The sequence below is a fragment of the Pocillopora damicornis genome, chromosome 13, assembly GCF_964200805.1.
Source record: "Pocillopora damicornis chromosome 13, jaPocDami1.2, whole genome shotgun sequence".
NCBI lineage: Eukaryota > Metazoa > Cnidaria > Anthozoa > Scleractinia > Pocilloporidae > Pocillopora > Pocillopora damicornis.
The window spans coordinates 10,579,633-10,597,916 of record NC_142682.1 but is presented as its reverse complement, the minus strand read 5'-3'; the positions used below and the strand labels follow the sequence as shown (position 1 = coordinate 10,597,916).

The 18,284-nt window shown below is 38.6% G+C and overlaps 3 protein-coding genes and 1 long non-coding RNA gene across 4 annotated transcripts; 2 read left to right on the top strand and 2 right to left on the bottom strand.

Moving 5' to 3' along the window:
* Positions 1-17: 17 nt before the first annotated feature.
* LOC113684608 (uncharacterized) lies at positions 18-2,000 on the bottom strand. The gene is made up of 3 exons (XM_089191284.1): positions 1,670-2,000; positions 656-1,606; positions 18-69 (listed from the first exon to the last, which is right to left on the bottom strand). The coding sequence occupies exons 2-3, from the start codon at positions 1,366-1,368 to the stop codon at positions 18-20; spliced, it is 765 nt and encodes a 254-aa protein (XP_089047410.1). The 5' UTR covers positions 1,369-1,606; positions 1,670-2,000.
* A 167-nt stretch (positions 2,001-2,167) lies between these two features.
* Positions 2,168-5,538, top strand: LOC149035435 (uncharacterized). The gene is made up of 4 exons (XM_089192052.1): positions 2,168-2,307; positions 2,793-2,813; positions 3,984-4,364; positions 4,555-5,538. Exons 1-4 carry the CDS (start codon positions 2,301-2,303, stop codon positions 4,635-4,637), a joined length of 492 nt encoding a protein of 163 aa, XP_089048178.1. The 5' UTR covers positions 2,168-2,300; the 3' UTR covers positions 4,638-5,538.
* Positions 5,539-10,613: 5,075 nt separating this feature from the next.
* LOC113680365 (uncharacterized) lies at positions 10,614-12,517 on the top strand. The gene is made up of 2 exons (XM_089192049.1): positions 10,614-10,941; positions 11,969-12,517. Exons 1-2 carry the CDS (start codon positions 10,645-10,647, stop codon positions 12,017-12,019), a joined length of 348 nt encoding a protein of 115 aa, XP_089048175.1. The 5' UTR covers positions 10,614-10,644; the 3' UTR covers positions 12,020-12,517.
* Positions 10,620-14,628, bottom strand: LOC149035434 (uncharacterized). The gene is made up of 2 exons (XR_016182451.1): positions 14,377-14,628; positions 10,620-12,624 (listed from the first exon to the last, which is right to left on the bottom strand). It is a non-coding gene; the product is annotated as an uncharacterized LOC149035434 (long non-coding RNA).
* Positions 14,629-18,284: the final 3,656 nt, after the last annotated feature.

Below are 18,284 nucleotides of genomic sequence, written 5' to 3'. Positions count from 1 at the left end.
ATGCAGTTCACATTCATCTACGTTTCCATTGCACCTTCAACTGACATGGTTACAACAGAAGGACTAAGACTTTTAAGTAAAGAATCAGTGCAAAACTTAACCAAACAAAGGATAGACATGAGCTATCTTTTCACTTTAATGGATCCCTACAGGTGGCCTTTATGGCACAACACACGTTTTATCAAAGTCATACCTTTCATATGCGTGGGGTAGGGGGTAAAGTGCCAATCTAGTTATCTAAGGTCAAAATTTGCACACACCTTGCACAACCTTTCTCTTTCTTCCCTCTACCTCTACTCGTCGGCTCCCGAGAAAGAATCACTGTCGATGGATCGTCTGGTTTATAAAGCGCATGCGTAGAGTAGGGCATCTGTGCGGTCGCTCAGCGCTCTGCACTAGGGAGTTGGGTAGTACTTGGTGTAAGACTACCCAAAATGTCCCGGGCCACCGCCCATACTATTAGTACTGTAGTAAGACCTATGGTACCCGCAGGAGTTGTGTAGTACCTGTGGTAGCTGTAGTACCTGTAGTAGCTGTACTAGTAGATGTAGTACCTGTAGTGGCTGTAGTAGCTGTAGTAACCCTGTAGTACCTGTAGAACCTGTAGTAGCTGTAGTAGCTGTAGTAGCTGTAGTAGCTGTAGTAGCTGTAGTACCTGTAGTAGCTGTAGTACCTGTAGTACCTGTAGTAGCTGTAGTAGTAGTTGTAGTAGCTGTAGTACCTGTAGTAGCTGTAGTAGCTGTAGTACCTGTAGTAGCTGTAGTAGCTGTAGTACGTGTAGTACCTGTAGTACGTGTAGTACCTGTAGTACCTGTAGTACCTGTAGTAGCTGTAGTAGCTATAGTAGCTGTAGTACGTGTAGTAGCCGTAGTACCTGTGGTAGCTGTAGTACCTGTAGTAGGTGTAGTACTTGTAGTACCTATAGTATCTGTAGTGTCTGTAGTAGGTGTAGTAGGTGTAGTAGCTGTAGTAGCTGTAGTACCTGTAGTAGTAGTAGCTGTAGTAGCTGTAGTAGTTGTAGTAGCTGTAGTACCTGTAGTACCTATAGTACCTGTAGTACCTGTAGTAGGTGTAGTAGGTGTAGTACCTGTAGTATCTGTAGTGTCTGTAGTAGGTGTAGTAGCTGTAGTAGCTGTAGTAGCTGTAGTACCTGTAGTAGTAGTAGCTGTAGTAGCTGTAGTAGCTGTAGTACCTGTAGTGCCTGTAGTACCTGTAGTACTTGTAGAACCTATAGTACCTGTAGTACCTGTAGTAGCTGTAGTAGGTGTAGTAGATGTAGTACCTGTAGAAGCTGTAGTACCTGTAGTACCTGTAGTAGTAGTTGTAGTACCTGTAGTACCTGTAGTAGCTGTAGTAGCTGTAGTACATGTAGTACCTGTAGTACGTGTAGTAGCTGTAGTACCTGTAGTACCTGTAGTAGCTGTAGTAGCTATAGTAGCTGTAGTACGTGTAGTAGCCGTAGTACCTGTGGTAGCTGTAGTACCTGTAGTAGGTGTAGTACTTGTAGTACCTATAGAATCTGTAGTGTCTGTAGTAGGTGTAGTAGGTGTAGTAGGTGTAGTAGCTGTAGTACCTGTAGTAGTAGTAGCTGTAGTAGCTGTAGTACCTGTAGTAGCTGTAGTACCTGTAGTACCTGTAGTACCTGTAGTACCTATAGTACCTGTAGTACCTGTAGTACCTGTAGTACCTATAGTACCTGTAGTACCTGTAGTAGGTGTAGTAGGTGTAGTACCTGTAGTATCTGTAGTGTCTGTAGTAGCTGTAGTAGCTGTAGTAGCTGTAATAGCTGTAGTACCTGTAGTAGTAGTACCTGTAGTACCTGTAGTACCTGTAGTACCTGTAGAACCTATAGTACCTGTAGTACCTGTAGTACCTGTAGTACCTGTAGTACCTGTAGTACCTGTAGTAGGTGTAGTAGATGTAGTACCTGTAGAAGCTGTAGTTGCTGTAGTAGGTGTAGTATCGGTAGTATCTGTAGTAGGTGTAGTACCTGTAGCATGTGTACTACCTGTAGTATCTGTAGTATTTGTAATACGTGTGGTAGGTGTAGTATAGTAATAGTTTTGCATGGCTGCATCATTGTACAGTATTGCAAAAGCATACCTATTACAATCGAAATGTAAAACAAACAACACCAATAATGAACCAAAAAAAAATAACTGCATTACTAACATTGAATCATAAATCACTTAAAAAGGGCAAAGATTGGAAAAAGCCAATGCCGTAAAGTTAGAGGAAAGAACACAAGAGTCACCTACCTATACCAATCAGCGTTCGATAAGGAAAGTTTGGACATCATAATGAAAGGTGAGAAGGAAAGCTACTGTAGAGAAAAGGGTATTGACTTTAAAACATACTATTATCATAGAGATAAAATTCATTCTGCTTACCTCTTCGCCAGTTGAACAGTGCCGGGGAGTACTCCTGGGAATTATTGGCAGAGGGGAGGGAGGCGGGGGCGCCTCCTGGTTATCAAAATCCCTGACTCTATTCCAGACCAAAACTGTCATGTTTTTACACCTGTTTTCATACATGGCGGCTTAGAAATTATGTCATCATTACTTGGATTGGAACAGGAAAAAAACCTAAATCTTAATTGGTACTTTTCTCTTTCTTTCTAATGGACAAAGTCTATTGCCGTTTTCGGACCAAACCGGTGCAAAAACCCTACCCTTTGGGCGGCACATATAAGGGGGTACCAGTCAGGGGCGATGGCTCGAGATAACAGAGAGGAAGTGCAATTCCCACAAAAGAAGTCTCCGATAAATCTTTTTTTTTGTCTTCTTTTTCAGCTTTAAAGAAACCAGGAGAAGGTTACACAATGATAGCTATTTTCAAACATGATTATGACATTACGTTATGTAGAAGTGTTTTGATTTATATATTAAGAATTGTTATTTTTTGATATAAACCAGTTAAGTTTACGCCAAAAAAAAATTGATCCGCAATTGATAATCTAGACGTATATTCCGCGAGAGGAAATAAATTTAAAGACCTCAAGTGACCACTAAAAAGTTGCAGTCGTGGGCATTAGCTGACCGTTGCAAAGGGGGCAGGCCTGATCTGTTTGATCTGCAAATGGTTTTGTCGACGAGGCAAGATCGCTAGGGTGTGGAGTACCTGATGTCGCGAGTGAATTGGCACTCAAATTACTATCGTCCTTCTTCTTTGACTTGTTCTTCCATCCCCACTTCGGCTGGGTACCAGTCTTCTTGCGTTCCGCTTTCAGGGCATCAGGTGAGAAGATGGGGTCATTTGCAAGTTCTGCTTCTTCTCTGACAAAGTTCATAAAGGCGCTAAATGTGATTATTTTCTTAGACTTGGTTTGCCTTTCATGAGCATGCCGGCACCATTTCACAGCAGAAATTAGCATTAGCTGATATTTGAAAAGGATGATATTAAAGTTGTAGTCGTTTCAAAAATTACAATTTTAAAATTTGGGGAAAGAGCCATAATGGGCTGTATATATGGCTCTTGAAAGCACCTAATATTTCTTTAAAAAAAATTATCAAGGTACCGTTTTTGATAAAATTCAGAATATCCGCTCCCTAGTATACATATTGGGAAAAAGTGCAATTGGCTGGTCACCTGACAGTAAACGAACCAACTAGAGACATGTTTCTGCGCCGTAAATATCTTAATAACAGATTTCTAGGAATTAATTGAACTTTATGATTAAAAATTAGGCGTTTCAGATAGCGTGAGGTGTTCGGTTTTGGTAACCGTTGTGTTTCTTTTTGTATTTGAACCCTATTGCACAAGTTTCAATTTTTTTTAAAGGCTTTTCATGCTTCAGTTTTGTTCCTTTGTATATCTATATTGATCAAGGATGTTTATGTGACGTTTTTCCTTAGTAGCCTGCTTCATACGGACAGTAGTGCTAAATTTTGTTACTATCAACAATTCGGTGTGACTAACAGACTAAAGTGTGTAATCGCACTGTAACTTTTTCTGAAGTTAAAAAAATAACTTTTTTTTCACAGGGTCAGGAGAAGTAGTAGAAGTATTCAGCAATGATGTCGGAGAAGGCGCCAGTACAGATGGGAAGAAAGGAGGCAGTGGTGGCGAAGAGAGCGGAGAAAGTAGCGACGAGAACGACGCAGAAAGTAGTGAAAAGAGCGCAGGAGAAAGTACCAGTAATAGCGAAGGAGAATTAACTAGCGAAGAGAGCGAAAGTGCTAATAACAAAGAGATCAAAGGAAAAACTGATGCAGATGTACCTGAAGAAGGCAGCGACGAGAACAGTGCAAAAGGAAATGGCGAAGAAAGACACGAATGCGGGGACAAGGAGGATGGAAGAGGCATTGATGATGGGGTTGGAGAGGAACCAGGGGCCACACGACGGCTGGAACCTAGGAAGAGAGGCAAGTTAATATATTAATGCTCAGCTATTGTACTATAAATAAACTGAACAGAGGTCCATTCCTATGACATTGGATCTCCCCATAAAGCAACCTTGACTTAATACTGCTCTAATAATACTTTTCAAACATCGGATTAATTTAAATTGTGCAACCTTCCATGAAAACAATTTGTATTCCTTCTTTCTTGCAGGGAAAACAGAAGTAGAGAAGCTGAGTGACAACCTAAGCCATTTTTCTTCCCAATTACCCAAAAAAAGAAAAGGAAGAGACTAACTCACATACGTAACAAATGAACCATTCACACCAAATAGACATGTTTAATAAGTAAAATCCCTAGGTTAAAAAGGAACACAGGGTTCTACACGGATTTAATTGAATTGAATTCAAGACGTTGCGTAATCGTTGCAAAATTTTGAAAATGATAAAAGTGCACTAAACAGTCACAAACCGTTTTAAACATGTTTAAGGACTCTTCAAGCTTTGGTGTGAATGGAGCCTAATATTTAGTCTTTGAGCGGATAGTTGCCTAGCTATCCGTGCAGAGAACTCGTTGAAAATCGTTCATGCGCCTAGAACTATTGTAAACATAAATAAATGAATAAAGAACTGATGGGAAAATGAAACTTCGGAGCTCAAGTTCTAAACCTTCCCAGAGCTCTTCAGTATTTTAAAATCAATAGATTATATCGTGACAGGCTCAAGTAGCCTCACAGAATTTTGTTCAATTTACCCTTACCAAAATTTGTTTCAAGATTCAATTCTGCGAACAGAAGAAAAGATAAATTCATTGAAAAGGTATTATTCTATCGTCATTAACGTTTTTAGGCTTATCACATAGTTCTTTTATTGTTTGTATAGATAACTTTGTTATGTTTTATTGGCAAACATTTCTTTAATTTCTAGAATGTTCGTCTTGATTTACATTCTTGATGTGCCTTAAAATGACAGATTGTTGAAAGAATTGTTTTGAGTAATAGCATGGCAAAGACAAGAAAAAAAAAAAAGATTCTGCGAAATAGAGCAGCGGTTAGCTCGAGAAACTTATGAGTTTCCCATTAGTTAGGTAGAGACTTCAATAAGAATAATTTCAATTTTTAAGAAAAGTATCTGATCATTAGTTATCATTAGCTCTTGTTATCGATTAATGTGGCAATAAAAGTTTTTTACATTTGAATACAAGTCTCTCTGTTGGCTTTTTCCAGTCAGTCACACTCGGTCGTCTTAAAGTCGCGAGAAGGGGGTGGGGAAGGTGAATATATCGTTTTCCAACTACGTTTCCGGACTCGCTTCACAGTGCCGTGATGTCACATAGTAAAGGGTTAAAGCCTCAGGGGCACCCAAAGACTGTCTCCTTTAAAGTATGTTGGAATCACTTTTTACGCAGTCCAGAGTTTTCTTTTCTGCACCCTAGAAATGTATTCTAAGCGGCACTACAAAATTGTTATCGTTTAGGTCATTAGAGATTTCCACAAGCAGGCAACTTTTTGGCAACTTCTCGTATTTGGAACAACATCTTTCCTTTATTGCAACTATTGGCTTTTGGATTAAGATTTCTCTAGAACTTTATCATAGTGTTTGAATTAGCCTTTGTTCCATATTTCACAATGTTTTGTAGACAATTTGCGAATTACCAGTAAAAAAAGGAGACAAATACTCCTCCCCTGAGGCACATGAAGGGCGCAAGGTCAGTCAGCGAATGATTGACGCAGATTCTCACTCGACTGACTCGAGTGTCTCGGGTGAAGAAGGTCATTAAGGAATGTTTTTGGCTCATTACATTTCCTTCGTGATTTTAACTCCGGAAAAAGTTATTAAGCAACGCTGGTTGCGCTGAAAAAATTGCACGAAAATTCTAAGAAATCTTACTTTTGTTTGTACAATTTGCATATTTTCATAACTTCAGACCAAACAAAGATTTTGTTTTTGAGCAACCGTTTGAGTAAGTTTTGTTGCAATAAGCAACTTTTGATTGTTTTTGGCAACTTTTGAGCAGTTGTTTGAGAAATAATGTGAAACTTTTTGGAAAATCTCGAGCAACTTATGGAAAGCCCTCCCGGTCTGACCGGTCATCCTAGAGGAACTTAAGTCAGTTTTCACAATTACAAAGGTTTCAGTGTTACTTTTGCGAAAATTTTAGTTGCAATTTAACGATTTACGCAAGTGAGTATTTTTCTGGTGACCTCTCTCCATCACATCTTAGAATCCAAAAAAAACTTTAGGTGACCATTTTTTAACAAAAATATTGTAACCTGGGAACTGATTTTGAAACATTAAAAATCAGAATTGGTAGGGAATTTATTAGGTATAAAGCATCGAAAATTGTAAATGAATGAAAGGTCCATCTAGGAATTTTTAGTCTTCCTCAAGCAAAAGAAAATTCTTGGCAATATTTGCTTCTCCGAACAGATATTTAGCAGAAAATTGTCCTTGGGTGCCCCTGGTAGCCTCGCCGGGTCAATTTTGTGCAATTGAGAATGGGACATCACAGTCGTAAGAACAAGATAGGACGCGTAAAAAAATATAAAAGCTAGAAAATATTCCTATATATCACTAACTTCATCAAATGTGTGTGAACCTTGACGTTCCTTTCATAAGCTTGTGCAAATCGTCTTTTGTACTTTGTAGAAGGTTCCATTCAGGACTCACATACCTACCTTTATATTCTATATATTCTCTCGCCCATTAGTTTATATCAATCCCTTTGAGTATGGACTCGGTTTCACTGCCTTACGCCTAATAATTATCCAAGTTTGATCGATTGACTAAAGTGAGACTAGTCGATCTAAATGCTTGGAAAATTTGTTGCAAGGTAGAAAGGAATCTTTACAATTCCTTACACCACTGGACGCCCCTACTAAGGCTGCTACAGGTACTCCAGATACCACAGCTACTACAACTGCTACAGATACTACAGGTACTACACCTATTAAACCTACTACAGCTACTACACCTACTACACGTACTACAGATACTAATGGGACTACAGGTACTACACCTACTACAGCTACTACAGCTACTACACCTACTACAGATACTACAGCTACTACACCTGCTACAGGTACTACACCTGCTACAGGTACTACACCTACTACAGGTACTACAACTACTACAGGTACTACAGCTACTACAGCTACTAGACCTACTACAGACACTACAGATACTACAGGTACTACACCCACTACACCTACTACAGGTACTACATGTACTATAGGTACTATAGGTACTACAGCTACTACAGGTACTACGGCTACTACAGCTACTACAGCTACTACAGCTACTACAGCTACTACAGCCACTACACGTACTACAGGTACTACAGGTACTACAGGTACTACAGGTACTACAGTTACTACAGGTACAACAACTACTACAGTTACTACAGGTACTACAACTACTACAGCTACTACGGGTACTAAAGGTACTACAGCTACTACAGACACTACAGATACTATAGGTACTACAAGTACTACACCTACTACAGGTACTACAGCTACCACAGGTACTACGGCTACTACACGTACTACAGCTACTATAGCTACTACAGCTACTACAGGTACTACAGGTACTACAGCTACTACACGTACTACAGGTACTACATGTACTACAGCTACTACAGGTACTACAGGTACTACAGGTACTACAGGTACTACAGGTACTACAGGTACTACAGGTACTACAACTACTACTACAGCTACTACAGGTACTACAGGTACTACAGCTTCTACAGGTACTACATCTACTACACCTACTACAGCTACTACAGGTACTACAGGTACTATAGGTTCTACAGGTACTACAGGTACTACAGGTACTACAGGTACTACAGGTACTACAGCTACTACTACTACAGGTACTACAGCTCCTACAGCTACTACAGCTACTACACCTACTACAGACACTACAGATACTACAGGTACTACACCTACTACACCTACTACAGGTACTACAGGTACTATAGGTACTACAGGTACTACAGGTACTACAGCTACTACAGCTACTACTACTACAGGTACTACAGCTACTACACCTACTACACCTACTACACCTACTACAGACACTACAGATACTATAGGTACTACAAGTACTACACCTACTACAGGTACTACAGCTACCACAGGTACTACGGCTACTACACGTACTACAGCTACTATAGCTACTACAGCTACTACAGCTACTACAGGTACTACAGCTACTACACGTACTACAGGTACTACACGTACTACAGCTACTACAGCTACTACAGGTACTACAGCTACTACAGCTACTACAGCTACTACAGGTACTACAGGTACTACAACTACTACTACAGCTACTACAGGTACTACAGGTACTACAGCTACTACAGCTACTACAGCTACTACAGCTACTACAGCTACTACAGGTTCTACAGGTACTACAGGGTTACTACAGCTACTACAGCCACTACAGGTACTACATCTACTAGTACAGCTACTACAGGTACTACAGCTACCACAGGTACTACACAACTCCTGCGGGTACCATAGGTCCTACTACAGTACTAATAGTATGGGCGGTGGCCCGGGACATTTTGGGCAGTCTTACACCAAGTACTACCCAGGGAGTTGCTACATCACGGGCGACGGGCGGGGGAAGAAGAAAAGACCGAAATACGAGTGGTCAGCGGGGAAACAAATTCAATCCATCATATAGAGACACATCAGTTGTAGTTCCAGAAAACAATAGTGTTGTAAAGCCGAAATGTGAAACAGTATACGTCGCTAAATAAAATATTTAGCAATTTTCGAAAAGTGTTGATGACACATATATCTTTTACTGCTGTAATAAACAATGGAGGCATCGGTGGCATTCGGTAAAAGGACTAAGAAGAATTACATTTACGTTTTGTAACTTGCAAAATACAGTCGTGTTGTAAAGCCAAAATGTTACCAGGTTAAACTTCGCTACTTAAAAAGTTTAGCAATTTTCCAAACACTTTGACTGGAACAATATTTTTACTGCTATATTTACCAACGGAAGCATCGGGAAAGGCATCGGTGACACCAGGAAAGGCATAAAAAAATGAAATTTACGATATGTAACTTGTTGTATGACGAAAAAAAATTATCTTGACTTGTTTAAAGCTTTAATCACAGCTGGTTTGCTTTTCACTTAAATTTTGCAATCGCGACTTTCGATTCCGGAAAAATGAAAAGCTAAGCAACTCTAAAAAATTTCGTTCTAGATTTTTGTATCTTTAGAGTCATTAATAAGTTTGTATCCACAGCCTTTAGATAAGAAATTTAAAATTTCCATCAGCTGTAGTTCTTTTAGTGTTTATTATATATATTCAATCCCCTCATTTTCCGTGAAAAAGGCATGTAGGAAAACACTGAGCGTCAAGAACAGCCAAGTTAAGGCAGCTAATGTGTTTACCATGCTTAAATGTTTATAATCAGGGCCACTCGTTTAGGAGACCTTTTTCAAAAGATCCAGACGTTAAAATAATTCTTTTTTCCGTTCGAAGTGTTTTTTTTCCCTATTTAATTTAACAAATGAACTCAGTCGAGATGAAAACTTAACTTTCGAACCGAACGGCAGGTGAAATGTTTTGTTGGTGTCTCTGTCCCTTCAGGAAAAACTGACCACAGCTATCGCACAAAATTTTTAAACAAAATCTTTAAACTAAACTGGTGAGCAGCACTCTGCGAACAGTAGTTGTAAAATTTCTTTATTCTCCGACGCGTTTCGTCTTACTGTCTTAGACTTCTTCGGGGAGTTTTACAATTTAACACCAAACATCTGTATTTATAAGCCATAGTTAGCGGCTATACGGGGGCCAATGACCATAGAGGCTTGGCCCGACTTACGAATAGGAACAGGTAAAGTTGCGAAAAATTTGAAAACTTTTTGTGGCAAGGTGGGAGAATTCATTTGGGGACCACGGTTTTGGTTTTCTTTTTTCGTCACGCACGTCATGCAGCAAGTTACAAAACGTAAATATAATTCTTCTTGGTGCCGTTCCGGATGCCACAGATTCCTTTTCCGATGCCTCCATTGTTTATTACAGCAGTAAAAGATATATATGCCATAAAAACTTTTGAAAATTGCTTAGCATTTTATTTAGCGAAGTATACTGTTAATATTTCGGCATTACAACACTACTGTTTTCCGCAACTATAACTGATATGTCTCTATATGAAGTATGGAATTTGTTTCCCCGCTGACTACTCGTACTTTCATCTTTTCTTCTTCCCCCACTCGTCGCCCGTGATGTAGTGACTCCCTCTGCACTAAGCAGAGGTTGTTGTTTGAAAGGCTCATGACTTCAAGGGAGCTGAAATCACGCAAAAACGAACACGCCGTTCGCGGTAGAACCACACGAAAAGAAGTTGAGCATTTTCGGAACGGGTCGGTCCGCATGCCTCACGAGAGATCAACTTACGAGCGAACATATTTGAGTGAACCTATCGAGAATCATATTATACCAAATGAGCTATCAAATCTTAATCTTGATAAAAAGCATCTTCAGAAGCGTCATCGTATTTTTAGACGTGATCTTGAACCAAGTAGAATTCCAGTACGAACTCTACTACGTCTGAGAAACAAGAGCAGAAAGGTTAGAGAATTTGTTTTCAAATGTATTTGTTCGAGTACACACTAAGTCTTCGAAAACGTATTGTTATATTAAAGGCTTAGAAACATAATCCTAAATCCTTTGAGACAATACGTAAAAGTTTTAATAAAGTTAAAATCTCGAAGTAGACGGTATTGCTCACTATTTTCTGGTAACATGGTTGTGTGCCTTTACAAGAGTCAAACCCACGTAGCAAATTATTGTAAATTTAAGCTGAGCACAGATATCGAAAAGAACCCTAGCCTTCGCCTAGTGTATGTTGATCATATAGCCCATATAGCATGTTGATCATGTTGATGTATGTATGTATGTATGTATGTATGATGTATGTTGATCATTTAGCACCATATAGCCGAAGTCATGAGTTGATATACGGACAAAATGCTGAACAACAATGTTTTGCAATGAGTTTGTGCTGCTTGATTTAAAACAACAAACAATTCTGCAAATGCTCATTCAAATAATGAATATTGGAAATCAGTTGTATTCAAGGTTGTCTCAATTAGCCAGACAGTCCTAGTTAATGCAGAAACAATTACCTCGCAATATTAAATGTGGTTGATGCTGACTATGAACTAGAATACAGTGAAAGTTACACTGGTACTGTACATTAGGAGACTGAAATAGAAGGATATCAGTACTGTACTTCTTTACAAAGAGCCTTTGAATCACTATTATCTCAAAACTACATCAATTTTATATCAACTGTGGGAGTTAAAAGTGTTTCTATTTACTGTAATGTTGATATGGGGTTCAAAGTATGATTCTCATGCAAGGGATGTACATGGTAGAGGCCATCCCCAAGGTACTTGTGCTTCTTGAAGCATTATCACTTGATAGATTAGTATGTTATTTTCAGAGTATACATAACAATGATATATTTGAGGTGAAGGGGGTACACATTAATTAATGAAGTTCAAAATGGTACAGTACTTCCTCTGAACAATGCACAACTCTCTAATTAAATCATTTAGTAATTGGAATTCAAACACTTTGGCTACTATTGTAGAAAACAATAGAACCATCAAAGAAGAAGGAAAACAAGGGATATGACAAATAAACATGAGCTGATGATGAAACAATTACAAAAGTACAAAATAATGGACACTGCTACAAAACAAAATCTGCAAGACAAAAAAGCAGACCAACACAAAACAATGGATACTGCGAAGAAGTAAATACTTCTTGAGAAATGCAGAGAGGAATACAGTTACTGTTGTAGTAAGAAGACAGTGGATTCATGTGTTGAACAGTTTAAAAAGAAAATAAGGGAAAGTCCTTGTTATATATGTTTTGTATGTAACACATCACTATATGAAACATAGGCATGTGTAGCATGCAAGAGTTATTTTTTTGGCTGGGTGGGTTGAGATTGGACAGTTTGTGTACTTAATGTTTTTATTTTTGTAACCGAAAATGGCACAACTTTCAAAAGAACCAAAATATAGCAGAAAGACAGAGAAAAAAACCTAATTTATCTGAACTCACATGGATATTATGTATATTATTGTCTAAATACCATACTTCTAAGTAAAAATGAAATGCTTCGGTGCCATGCTTACTGTTGTCTCCTTTGCAGCTGTTGTTTGGTCTCATCGCACAATGCCCTCTATTTCCCATTTAAGAGAGAGCATGACTGGCTGTTGCCTCTCTGGACTTTGCCCTCTGTGTATGGAATACGTGATAAAATGCAGGTTGTTTTACAAGGAATTAACATGCAATTGAGTTAAGTCCAAGGTAGCTAAATGCAAATTTTATTTGAACAAAAAGTCAAAATGAGGGAGAATTGCATAGAAAGTTCACTATCAATAGCATTTAGTTCCATGTCAATTTTTTTTCCAGTGGGCTTGGACAATGCAGTCAGAATACATGATAAAATGCAGGTTATTCACAAGGAAATGACATGTGATCGAACAAAGTCTAATGTGGCAATGTGGAATTTGATTAGTCGAATACAATTCAAGCACATGAAAAATTTCCCAACGTTCATGTGGTGCAATGATTGGGTAAGTTCTAATTGGACTTTGGACATTCTTTTCATGGTATGTGGTGGAATGTGAGCTGTTTGGCATGTGCATTGGGAGTAAAAAAGTGGAAAATCACATTTATCTTAAAAATTTAGATGTGAGCTTTTCTTATCCTGATAAATCTTGACCTTAATTAATGAGGCTCTCACAAAGGCCACAAACCATCACACTTAACAAATGAGCCCAAATTTTCTGGTTAATGTCATTCTTTGTTCACAGACCCCTGATCCATGACATAATTTACAAGAAAGCAATACCCAAAGGCTGTGCAAGATATCTAAATGCTATGATATGATTGGTGTGAGATACATTCACAGATGTGGCAATCTGATTGGTGCGAGATACTTACCCTAATTCAGCAATCTGATTGGTGCAAGATAAACACTCTAAAGCAGCAATCTGATTTGTGCAAACAACACACCACTCTATACACTAACAGAGTTTTTTAATTTTATTTTTTAAAATAACATTTAAAAAATATGTCTTAAAATTGAACCCAAGTAGCTACCCTTATCAAGATGTTTGAAAATACAATCACCATATCATGGAAAATAATATGTCTGCAAGACCTGTCACTCAAAAACCATACAAGGAACAATTCCATGTCAGGCAATCGTGAACAATTTAAATGTTGACGATGTATTAACTGAGTTTGGAAATCTTTAAAAACTGGAACAAACAATAATTGCACAGCGCAACGTATTTAGTCCAGTCGCAAATGTACATAATTTAAGTCCTGAGGGAATTTCGCGCAGAAAGCAAGCCACTGCACTAGATATGTTAATGGGACCCTAAATAACGGGAAAAATCTTGTTGCCACTTTTGCAACCTGCTCCAACGCTTTTTAGAGGATGTCTTATAAATGCCCCTACAGACCCTGCATGAAAATGAGGTTACTTCATAAAACAACTTATAACTTCGTTTATTATGGGCCATAAAGCACCAAGTAGCACCAAAGATATAAATCTACGTTGTCTTTATCATAACTGCATGTTTAGTGACTGAGTCACAAGATTAGTCGCGTGACTAAGAGAGCATGGAAGTGAGGTTGGTCTTCTAAAATTTCCCTCGACATTCCTACAACGTCTAATTAACAAATAGAGAAGCCTTGACTGGGCTCCATTCTGTTAAAAAGCACGCAGGAAGCGGTCAGAGCACAAAATAAGTGTAGGGAGAAACACACGTAGTCTCCCCACTTCTTGAAGACTGAATTTTTTATACTATACGAGTGTTAGATGTGTTTGATTTTTATTACCGTACGCAAGCTTGCAATCTAACCGAGTGTGAAAATCTTTAAAACTCGGAATGTCTAATTTGTTTTCCTTTGAGGACTTTAGTATCTGCTCACGTTTAAATAACGTAAATTACGGCGCCTGGTATGTTTACAAACCTGTATTGGTTCTTCTGTTGCTACTTGCCGGCTCGCTCGTTCCGAAATTTCACTTTCAATCATCGGAAAAAAGCTAAAAAGAAGTCTCGGAAAAGGTCGAACATAGGACAATTTGGCAGATGGCGTGACAGCTTTAGCTCAGCTCTATGCTCTATTTAACAAATTGATTCCAAGTTGCCGTGCGTCTGTTCAGTAATAGATCACAGATGACGTCAAAATGTGGTAAGAACAAAAAGTAGCACACGAGGCGCAGTCGAGTGTGTCACTGATGTTCTTACCACATTTTGACGTCCTCCGTAATCTATTACTGAACAGACGCACGGCAACTTGGAATCTATTTGTTTTATACAATAAAGAATTCAAATATACGGAAAAAAGTTTCAATGATGACGTCATCTATTTCGTCCTTCAATAGATCATAAGTGAGAACCAATCAGAATGCGTACATAACTGAGCTTACTATATAAACTCCTATAGAGCACGCTCTTTCAATCAATGACAGCGCGCGTTATATCCGAACTTTATTACAAAATGTTTTGTTATACTTCATAAACAGCGTATCTCTTTGAGTTCAAACTGTCCCTTTTCGACAAGATGTGTTGGTCACGTTAATTTCAAAAACACGAGAACGAGGCCAGATAGAAAGTTTTTATATCTGAGGTACCAGTCATCACCTATTGCCTATGTGGAGAGCTATTTCTGAAATTACAAGAAAACTAACGATAAAAAAAATATTCTTACCGAAATTTACAGAATTAAATTAATTAGAGAATCTAGGAATTGGTGGTAAAGACTGTGCATTGGAAAAACACTCAAAATTGCACAACAATACGAACTTTCTGTGGTGCCAAGATCGATGTTTGCATTATAAATCAAATCTTTATCCGCAGTTCAAATATATGACTTTCATTTATTCTTAACCGGAACATTGCTTTGTTGCTCATGTAAGAGTGTCCTTATCGGTATTTTAGAGAAACTGCCCTTGGATCCAAATGAAGATGACAACAACGCTGGTGACCACAGTACAGAAGTCCAAATGAGAGTCGCTGCGGTTGATGCAATGGCTGAGGTTAAGTGCCCAGAGACAAACCTGAATGGATCAAAAACCGTTCGCATTTTTGAAAAGTTCAGCGAAAATGGAGAAATCCCGTTGGTTTCTGACAGATACGATCTGCCATCTTCCCCAAAAGAAACTACTCGTACGAAGAAGCAAAAAAGCCGGAATCCGGTGTATTATCGTATCACATGGCCGGCGAAATGGAAGACGAGTAGTTGTAGCATGGAACTCAGAATGCATTGGAATAACTGAAGATTGTTCTTTTATCCTAAGCAATCAAGAGGAGGCAGACAAATTATTTTACATGCCGTAGATGCTACAGCCAGAGGTACCACTGGAGAACACTCTTCTTGTCACTGGTACAGGCAGGAACCATCGAAAAATTATTCTTTGACCAATTTTTCGCACCTTAGGCTCCGAAATAGCAGCCGCTCTCCCGGCGTTTCATGCTCAAAGTGGAGCAGACAATACTGGCTGTTTTTCGGGGAAGGGAAAGCTGCATGCTGGGAAGCTTTCAGCTTTTGAAGGTTCAGATTTGACTCCTGGAGTTGCGATTATGGCTTCAATCGAGAAGTTTGTGTGTCAGCCCTGTCTCCCCGAGACGGATATGTGATCTGTGGCAAAACTAAGATGGTGGTTTTTTAGAAAGAAACAAGCCTAGTGGGAGAGGCTACCTTCAACCCAGGCTACTCTTCAACAAGCAATTTTAGGAGCCCATTATTAACTCATAATATGGAATAACGATGTAGTAGCAAATCCCACCCTGCCATCACCAGAACATTTTGGTCGGACGCTGGATGGATACCAGTGGGTTCCAGTTATGACTATCATAGCACCTCAAGCTATTATTCATCATGTGAAGTGCAAGTGCGCTAAGGAGAGATGTTTCACAAACCGCTGCTAGTGTAGAAAGAATGGGCTGAACTGCACGGATCTTTGAAGATAGTGGAGAGCCATGTGAAAATGTGCGAAGTGATGAAGACGACGATTCTGGCGATAGTAACGAGTGATAAGGAAGAAAATGGCTATTGAATATGATTCTGACGTTTTGAGCGATTAGGTTTCGCAAAAGGACGCTGCCAGTCCCAAATCTCAAATCCAAATATCACAGCCGCGCTCTGGTGTTCTTGAAATTCTCGAAAAGGAACAGTTTGAGCTCAAAGAAATATTTACGCCGCTTATGAAGTACAATTAAGCATTTTAGACACTGAAGGAGAGTCAAAAGAAATTTTAGAAGACCAGCCTCACCTTCATGCTCTCTTAGTCACCTGACTAATCTTGTTACTCACAGTTACTAAACATGCATTCATGATGACGACAACGTAGATTTATAACTTTGGTACCATTTTGGTGCAATATGGCCCATAACAAAAGAAGTTATCAGTTGTTTTAGGAAGTAGCCTCGTTTTCATGCAGGGTCTGTGGGCACATCTATGAAACATCCTCTAAAAGGCATTGGAGCAGGTCAGGGGACTTGTTTACTCTCAACCTGTTAGACCTGAGTCCATAATAGCAGTGCTTAATTGGTGAAAAGCTAATAACCCCTTATAAAAAGATATAAAAAATGGTTGCAGAAATATTGATGTACAGCTTTGAAACAAACTCTCTAAGTGCAAACCATTCAAGCAGTACAGTATAAACTATTTACATATTACTTTGACACTAAATTTGTTTCAAATGCATTAATGCTTTACACCCTCAAATCCGTATGCATATTCTCCATACTGCTCTTTATACATTTCTTAAGGTGCTGACAAGGAGAATTTGTTTACCAATCAAAAGCTTTATTTGTTGATGACCATTTCCTATATTCTCATGACTTTAATGTGATTCAGGTGTGATATTGTAGAGAGATTTAAAGGGTCAAGATACAGGATTTTGATAAGTTGTGTTTAGGAATTTCACATGTGTACAGATTTAATATCTACAGTGGCTGGTAAGAACAAAACAGAGTCACAAAACCTACAACACAAACACAAACTTAAAACAGAATCACAAAATCTGCAACACTAACACAAAACTCTACAACACAAACACAAACTTAAAACAGAATCACAAAATCCGCAGCACTACCACAAAACTCTACAACACAAACACAAACTTAAACAAAATCACAAAATCCACAACACTAACACTAAACACTACAACATAAACACAAACTTAAGTTTCCTGGATGTAAATAACTGAAAATGACATAGAAACATCTTCCATTCATTTTTATTCTTCTTGAGTAAAGGCATGAGGAAACAGAGTAATTTAAAAGCTACAATGAATTTTTGGAAAGAAAAAAATCTAAACTGAAATTATGCTACATTACCTCCTAAAATAGGTTTTAGGGGGTAACTACCCACCAGAATAATGAAGGAGAGTATATAAGGAGCAAATTGAATTAAAACCTCAACTAAATTTTAAATATGAAAAGAAGATGAAATGAAAGAGAATTAAGCATCCTTTAGTCTTCAGTGTCCCTCTACTACCTGAAAAGCAAGCAGTCTGTAGTCTGAGAAGGACTGTTGTTTGTGGTAACTGATTATTCAATGACCCAAGCCGAAGCCATCACCACAGACAAGATGAACTCAACTCTACTCTGATAATTACTTCTATTCAGGTCATCGAAACATCAGTCACTACTATCAACAACAGTCCTTCTCCAGACTACACTCACCCCAACCATCACAGTACATAACCCACCTTTAAAGTGAAGAATTCACAGATCACAGATGGAAATATTCCATCCAAAAAAAGATCTTTACACTACCTCCACACCAATTCAAAATTCACTTAGTAATAATTAAAGAAGCTTATCCCTTCCACAAAGCACAGCACAAATTATGCCTTTAGTGTGTTTATC

Excerpts from the sequence above, each read along its gene's own strand:
- LOC113680365 (XM_089192049.1), top strand. The coding sequence starts at position 10,645 with ATGACTTCAAGGGAGCTGAAATCACGCAAAAACGAACACGCCGTTCGC. Across the intron at positions 10,942-11,968 it reads TGAGAAACAAGAGCAGAAAG|AAAACAATAGAACCATCAAA; the intron begins GTTAGAGAATTT and ends CTACTATTGTAG.
- LOC149035435 (XM_089192052.1), top strand. Across the intron at positions 2,814-3,983 it reads TTTAAAGAAACCAGGAGAAG|GGTCAGGAGAAGTAGTAGAA; the intron begins GTTACACAATGA and ends TTTTTTTCACAG. Across the intron at positions 4,365-4,554 it reads GCTGGAACCTAGGAAGAGAG|GGAAAACAGAAGTAGAGAAG; the intron begins GCAAGTTAATAT and ends TCTTTCTTGCAG.
- LOC113684608 (XM_089191284.1), bottom strand. The coding sequence starts at position 1,368 with ATGTACTACAGCTACTACAGCTACTACAGGTACTACAGGTACTACAAC. Across the intron at positions 70-655 it reads AGGTACTACAGCTACTACAG|TCTTAGTCCTTCTGTTGTAA; the intron begins GTACTACAGCTA and ends TTTACTTAAAAG.